At 32.9% G+C, this 7,876-nt stretch overlaps 2 protein-coding genes across 8 annotated transcripts in view; one reads left to right on the top strand and one right to left on the bottom strand.

Moving 5' to 3' along the window:
- LOC127836628 (transcriptional coactivator YAP1-like) overlaps positions 1–7,876 on the bottom strand; it is a 205,999-nt gene that overhangs the window by 153,074 nt on the left and 45,049 nt on the right. The gene's annotated exons all lie outside the window — the stretch shown is intronic.
- On the top strand, positions 6,424–7,410 carry LOC127836633 (uncharacterized). The gene is made up of 2 exons (XM_052363314.1): positions 6,424–6,836; positions 7,100–7,410. Exons 1-2 carry the CDS (start codon positions 6,519–6,521, stop codon positions 7,268–7,270), a joined length of 489 nt encoding a protein of 162 aa, XP_052219274.1. The 5' UTR covers positions 6,424–6,518; the 3' UTR covers positions 7,271–7,410.

Below are 7,876 nucleotides of genomic sequence, written 5' to 3'. Positions count from 1 at the left end.
GTAAACGGTAAATCTGTCTATTTTTTGGTATTTTGCTGTATATAGTGTTTCTATAAAAACTTAGTTTAAAATATAACTTAAATGATACTATTTTGAATTTTATGACACTTTGTTTTTAACCGACCCAATTTTTACTTGGCTGAAATCACTTACATTTCATGGCGCTATTCCATAGATTAAAATTTGTAAACAATAAATGTCTGTAAAAGAATACTTATTTCATCTTGTTTAAACTTTAAACACCTTTACTGCATCTGTACACACCAACTGCATGCCCATATTTGGAAATGTGAATGAATTATGGAACTTTTATATACCCCAGGGGTGAAAATAAACTGGACAAAAGCCGAGCGTGAGGGTGGTTTTGAAAAAATCGGTTTATTTTTTTTAAGCATGGAAAGCCTACCTACAAATTTGCATGTAGTTTAGTGAAATGATGCTGATTAGGAAAATAATTAATTAAATTATATTTGGATATGTGCCCATTAGAGGTGCGCAAGCTAAAAAAGGTAGAATTACCGAAATTCCCGTTCTTACACGTTGTAGCATTGATCGGGTATTAAACACGATACACGTGTGTATTAGCACCCTACTGTAGTCCCGGCGGGGTTATCAACTGCACCAATACACCGGTAAGCAACCAGGGGAATATCATATGAAAAAAGAACTATCATGCATGTTTGATTTGTTAAAGTGTGTCACAAAATTTCCCTAACTGCCGATGTCGGCTATAATTTCGGTATAAACATGCAAAGAAATTAACATATATATAATGTTAATGCCGATATGTTATTGGACATTTTGTATGTCAAATGTTCATTATTTGTATTAAAATTAAGACGATTGTATTGAACACGATACACGTGTGTATTAGCACCCTACTGTAGTCCCGGCGGGGTTATCAACTGCACCAATACACCGGTAAGCAACCAGGGGAATATCATATGAAAAAAGAACTATCATGCATTTTTGATGTGTTAAAGTGTGTCACAAAATTTCCCTAACTGCCGATGTCGGCTATAATTTCGGTATAAACATGCAAAGAAATTAACATATATATAATGTTATTGCCGGTATGTTATTGGACATTTTGTATGTCAAATGTTCATTATTTGTATTAAAATTAAGACGATGCTTATTTGCCAGAAAGCGTTTATTTCAAATTCAAAACAAGCAATAATCATACATAATACCAAAATATAAAACTAACAAAATGACAACACTCTCGCTTAACGCAACGTTCAGAAGCACGCGCACTTAACAAAATTATTGCAACTAATGCAAGCTGTAATTAATATGTGACTACTTGCTATACAACCAGTATCATGCGAAAATTGATCTTATAAAATTGTGGTAACCTCTTTGAATTTATGTTGCCTGTCGACTTTTAGAATAATGTGTCAGTAAGAAATGTATTGCTTGCTCTACAACCAGCATCATGCGAAAATGGATCTTATTTAATTGTAAATCCCTCTTTGAACTTAAGTTGTCAGTCGACTTTTAGAAAAATGTGTCAGTAATAAATGTTTTTCTTCAGTTTCACATGTTTTTTTAAGAAAATTTAGTGAAAGATGCAAATGTGTCTTATTTATTTTTTTCTGTGTCTTCAATGTATCTTATTTAGATGTGACTGCGTGCTTATTTCTTTTTCAAGAAATGAAAGATGCAAATGTGTCTTATTTTAATTTTATCCATGTCTTAAATGTGGCTTATTTATATAAGATAAAATGATATACTGCCAGTGTCATGCAAAAAAGGATCTAATTTCTTAATATCCACGTTCACGCTTTGTTCTTTATTAGCACCGTCTTTAATTAGGCTATCTATTTAAAGTACAGATTACTGTGAACTTAATAATTGTGCAACGGTGATGTTGATCCATTATCGTAGTTAATTTAAAATGTAGACAACAAGTTAGCAATTAATGAAATCAGTTATTTTGGAAGTAAATCTAATTTTTTCTGTACAGTAGCCAGGTGGATGTGTATTGAGCGGATAAGATAGGGATCACCACAACAAGTTTCTAATACACAGTATAGACTTCCCCTATTATTGTATTTGTTATTTACCTGATTGGAATAAATAAAGTGTTAAAGATCATTTCATGTGAAAAGCAGGATTTCTGACATAATTTCAATCGTTTTGCTTTTATACACAATTTCACGGAACAATGAATATATTGGCGCGATGGAACACAATTTATAAATCAAGCTGACAGTATAGTATCAGTTTTTAATTATGTGTAATTTAATTTGCATCTCTCCCTTAACTCGTTCAATGACACGTGAACTTATATCAATTATAAAACATCACGTGCATCATTAAATATTTATTTTTAATTATGAAAACATATTATATGTTCTACATGGTTTTGTTATGTTTTTTTTCTCAACCAGAGAGACATTATAAAACATTGTTATATATAAAGCGCTTTACTTTTCTACATTACATAAAGATATATCGATTTTTTTGTTAAGTGTACGTGCTTGACATATTTATAAAAAGGCAGTGTTTATTTTGTAATAAAATCGAAAATTGACATTTAATTTGATGCAATCCACATTGTTTAGCGGCCAAGCGCAGTATTCCGCTCTCGGCGGCCGATGGTGTATTGCAATATATACAACGAAAAGCTGGGTTTCTGACATAATTTCAATCGTTTTGTTGACGCGGAAGTGCTTTTTGGTGGCCAAAAATACTATTGTTCCCTTTATTTAAACCTAAATCAGTATTTTTTTACACTTGAAGGTTTGTACAGCGGGGATTTCGGTACCGGCGCGGGTTTATGTGCTTGTTAAGAATTACCGAAATTCCCGCTAAGAGGCAACATATGCTGATTTATGCTTTGATCAAACATTGATAACTAAATTGCAAAAGTGTATAGCATATTGTAAATAAGGTAGTACGATATCATTTGTTTCATCAGATTTGTTTGGAAAATACTTTCTGAAGACTTATTATTACTATGTCATGTTATATTTACATATACTTTTGTGAAACCAATGTTTTAAATGTACATTTTACCTTTTTTACATTCGTTTACACATTTTTCACATTAATAAACTATTTAATAATGGAAAAAATATTCTGATAAGAGTGTTTAAATGATTAACACTAATATGATTGTGTACAAATCAACATTAATGCAAAGCCAAAACCCAAACATAATGACATATAGACCCTTTAAGGCGTAATATGGGGGATTGGCGTAAACATGGGTGATTTCGGCTCTGGGCGTACGAATGTAGCAGTACCGAAATTCCCGCTAATTATTTTCCAAAAGAAGTAACCGAATGGGAGATAATACATGTCACTGGTTGCTAATGAAAAAAAAACACTATAATAATTTTGTTGACACTTGAAGGTTTGTACAGCAGGATGTCGGTACCGGCGCGCGTTTAAGTTCTAGTGTAGAATTACCGAAATCCCCACTGAGAGGCAACTTAATGCTGTCAAGAGTGCTTAATAATTAAAATTAATATCATTTTTTTGCACCTTAACATTCATGTGAAGTCAAAAACCATTCATACCGATGACCTATTGACCCTTTAAGGCGTAAATATGGGGATTTCGGTACTAGGCGGGCGAATGTAGAATTACCGAAATCCCCTTTTCATCATCGCACATTAGTGTAACATAAATTTTAACACAATATATGTAGGGAAACTCATATGATTCGCGTAATGTGAAAATGATTATTATGCTATAATTCGACCACGAAACTTGACGTGACTTAATACCGGACATTATGGAATGGAGCTACGCTGGCCGTTTTTGACATAAGACCCATTTTCGCATATTATCTTATCAATGCTTATATGAATTTGATTGCTATAATCTAATGCGTATTCGACACGGAATTATTGTCAAGGTTTTTCATTTTGTGAATATTTATCATAGCAGGGGACATTGCTGACATCAATATGGATACTGTTTTCATTTTCTGTCGAGAAATGATATGACTTATTATCAAGATTATTTTATAGTACGGTAGCGTTCTCTTCACAAGTGAGATTTATTTGTACTGGTAAATTGCTCTTATACTCACCATTCGGATAAGATATAGAAACTTATACCTTTAAAAAAATCCCATTGGAAAAAAATCCCATGGGATAAAAAAAAATTTTTTAAACACGATTTATCGCGTTGAAATCGCGAGAAATGCTCATTATTTGTTAAAAGGTAGTGTTTCTGAAGGTTACATGAATAAATCTCTAAAAATCAGAAAAAAAATCCCATGGGATTTTTTTTTCCCATACAAAAATGGGATTTTTTTTCTATCAAAGTAAATTGAACGAAAATAAGCACAAATGCTTTAACTATGCTTAAAATCGATAACTAAGCACAAACGAACGTGTTTTATGTTTTTGAAAATCCCATGGGATTTTTTCTCCCATAAAAAAAGCTGGAGAAAAATCCCATGAGAGAAACCAAAATTCCCATGGGATAATGAAAAATCCCATGGGAATATACAAAAATCCCATGGTAACCCCAACTTTGCAAATAAAGTTCATAGTGAAGAAAACGCATTTAACAAGCAAAAATAACCAATTATTAATCACAAGTTAGACTTTTATCTTATACTTACAAATAAGAAAACCTTCAAGAAAAAGGGTACTTAAGTTTGCGAAATTTCGGTTTCGCAAAGTTTTTCCGGTGGCCGTTCAGTGTGTCCTTAAAACAGACACGTTATTGTCAAACATATGTGCATATCCAAAGCAAATAAAATGTTTTGTTATGGGTATTTTAACTTTAATCGTAAACAGTGATAACGAGAAATCAATCACGCCTGTCATTATTTTTGTATTGTGATAATTGAACGTATTATACAATGTTATATTGCCACGAAATGAGCAAATGCGCACAAACTGTCTTCCTATCGATATCACTGTTCCAATCTGGGTTCTTTCAAATTATCTAAATATAAAATATTGAACCACATAATTCCAGCAATACAGTGCCAAGATGCTCCGTGTTTGAACAATGGAACTTGCTTTCCTTCGAATGGATCCTTCACTTGCACATGTGACAGAGGTAAATACATCTTGATGACATAAGAGCGCTTTTAGTTAAATCTTTTGTGTAATAACAACGTAAGAATGCTTTGCCACTTGTATTTTTCCAACCTTTATATAGAGAATAACAGGTTACTGTCTGATCTTTTTGTAATATATCAGGCAAGGCTTAGAATAATATAACTGCGTGGCTTGCCGAGCCGTTATTTTTTCGTGCCGAGCCTGATATATTACATAAAGATCAGGCAGTGACCTGTTTTTCTGTTAACCATACCTCTACGCACCCGTTTGTAAAGAAATAATGAAAAAAATCACTAAAAAAGACTGCAGTGTTAGCGGGCAAGAATATGACTTTTGTCATTTGACGTATTTAAAATGACGTCATGAGCACGCGCGCCTAATATTTGTAAAATATGTTTTTTTGCTGTTTGTGTTCCATTTTGTGTTTAAAATATATTACATCTTGGTATCAAATTGTTTGTTTTGTTGAATCTGATTCGATATAACTAAAAATGATTACTTTTTAGTTGATTCCGAGTAATATGACCATCCTTCACACATGACTGATATAAGAAATTCCTGTTGACCATGATATAAATAAATATATCAGGCAACGTTATATCAAGCAGATATCAATGCGGTGGTGTGATAAATAAGTCTATTTCTTTTATGTCGGTGTGATATGGTGTTTTGCAATCGATGTAAATCGAGACAATACATATTTTCAGTAGTGCTGCGCATTTCGTAAACCAACAAAAGTATCGATATAAGGATATCCGTCAATAATAATTCCCTATTTAGCATAACATACGGATATTTAATTATGCATTTTACCATACCAAACACATTGTATCTTTGGTTATAATAAAGGAAAAAATGAGAAATATGCATGAATTGTTTTCTCCAGTTTATCTGAAGTATAGCTATTTGCTATTTTATTCTTATCTAAGAGTACACAGGCGTTCACTGGGAGAATCGTATCACTGCCTGCACCTCCGAACCGTGCCAGAATAGGGGCACGTGCCTGGATCAACCAGGATTATTCCAGTGTATCTGTCCAGTAAACTTTTCCGGTCATCTTTGTTAAATAAGCTGTAAGTAGAAATGTGCCTTTACATATGTACTTAAATCCGTTACGGATCAGAAGTTTCGATTATTTCTATAAAAGGCATTCTGAATGTATTTACATAATTCGTTATAATTAACCTGTCATTTCTGTTCCCGTTAAAACATTAGTGACTACATAACGCATAAAGCACAGCCGCATATAACAATAGCACTTCAAATCATACTGGTAACTCATCGGCTCATGTAGATACAACTTTATTATAAATATACTATCATTATTTTAACTGTATATGTGTTTAGACTATTTTGATATGTATGTGTTTCTATGTTTAAGTGCAAACAAAACAAACAACAGTTTTTACCCACAAATCAGTTACGACAACGGCATAGTCTACAATAGTGTCTTCAACAAATGTACAAAACATAACACAAACAATGACATCGTCTACAAGCATGTCAACACTTACAGCCTCACAGGCAACTACTTCGTATGTAAGCAAGTCAATCACTTCATCACAAAAAGTGACATTAGCTTCAAGCAGATCAGCAATTAGATCGCAAACAACAGTAACGACAATAAGCAAACCAGCAGCAACGATATCAGAGACAACAACTTCGGCGCCAACCAAACCTCTGACAACTTCGTCCGCACTTTTCATGGCCTCTTTGACCAGCATATCTGCAACTGTCACAACACCTGCTTTAACATTGAAACAATCATCAACTATCTTACCTGAGGATTCTTTTGATCAGGTATGACCATTTTTCCAAGTTTGAGCATACTTCAAAAAAGGACTTAATGTTGGACATTTAAACTCGTGTTTTAAAAAGGTTATTTTAAAGCGCTTACAGGTCGGTTAGTTAGTGTTTGTAGAAGTCGATACATTTCAGATATATGTGCTACTTTTTCTACCACCTTGTGCCTAATAAATAGCGCATTTTAAAATTCCACTTAAAATCTTGATTGTTCTGTATATCTTCTTTATATGTTTATATTTGCATCTATATGATTCAAGCATACTCCGCTTTTCTGGGGAATGATAGCCGTGCTGTGTGCCCTGGCGGTTGTGGCTCCGATTGTTGCCATCGTCATTGTGAAGAAGATCGTGCAAGTGAAACCTCAAGACACCTCTGCATCCGCATCCACTCCAGTTACGCATATTTCAAATGTTGGACTCAACTTTTAAACAAAAAGCTTATGATAAAATAGTTGTTTATGAATATCATTTTGCATTATACTGTCGGTGTAATGCTGCATAAATACTCTAATAAAGAGTGATTAATGGCTACTTGGTAGTAAATCGTCAATAAATATTCTAATGTTTAACTTCGTGAGTTTATATCAAACATCTTATACGAATGTATATAGATTTGTCTGTGTTTGGATGTTATGACGGGAAAACATCTAAGTTACCTGTTATTTAATATCATCTGATAATGTTTGTTCGTTGATATCATCTTGATTTATATGAGGTAAATCTGTTGACAAATTCTTTCGATTTTCTCAAACAATTTACGCATTATCTCAATTGAAACTGTTGGTCATCAACAGTAAAACCGGAAATTTCGTAAATATATTTTATCAATATTGCGAGACTGAATGCCAGTTAAAAAATACGTTTTGGATACATTAATAATTTATGTACACACATAGGTTGTAATGTTACGATTTAATTTTCACAAACACGAAATTTATGCTTTTATTATGAAACACTGACACTCTTTAAAATACTCTTTAACGAGGTATAAAATCATCAAATTTAAAATATTGAATATCCAATAAAAACTACGTC

This window comes from Dreissena polymorpha, chromosome 6 (assembly GCF_020536995.1).
Source record: "Dreissena polymorpha isolate Duluth1 chromosome 6, UMN_Dpol_1.0, whole genome shotgun sequence".
Classification (NCBI taxonomy): domain Eukaryota; kingdom Metazoa; phylum Mollusca; class Bivalvia; order Myida; family Dreissenidae; genus Dreissena; species Dreissena polymorpha.
The sequence above is the reverse complement of the archived record's forward strand: the minus strand, read 5'-3'. Positions and strand labels throughout refer to the sequence as shown.

Bases quoted from the DNA above. Each gene is read 5' to 3' on its own strand.
- LOC127836633 (XM_052363314.1), top strand. From the start codon at position 6,519: ATGACATCGTCTACAAGCATGTCAACACTTACAGCCTCACAGGCAACT. The intron at 6,837-7,099 runs GTATGACCATTT...ATATGATTCAAG, and splicing joins CTGAGGATTCTTTTGATCAG to CATACTCCGCTTTTCTGGGG.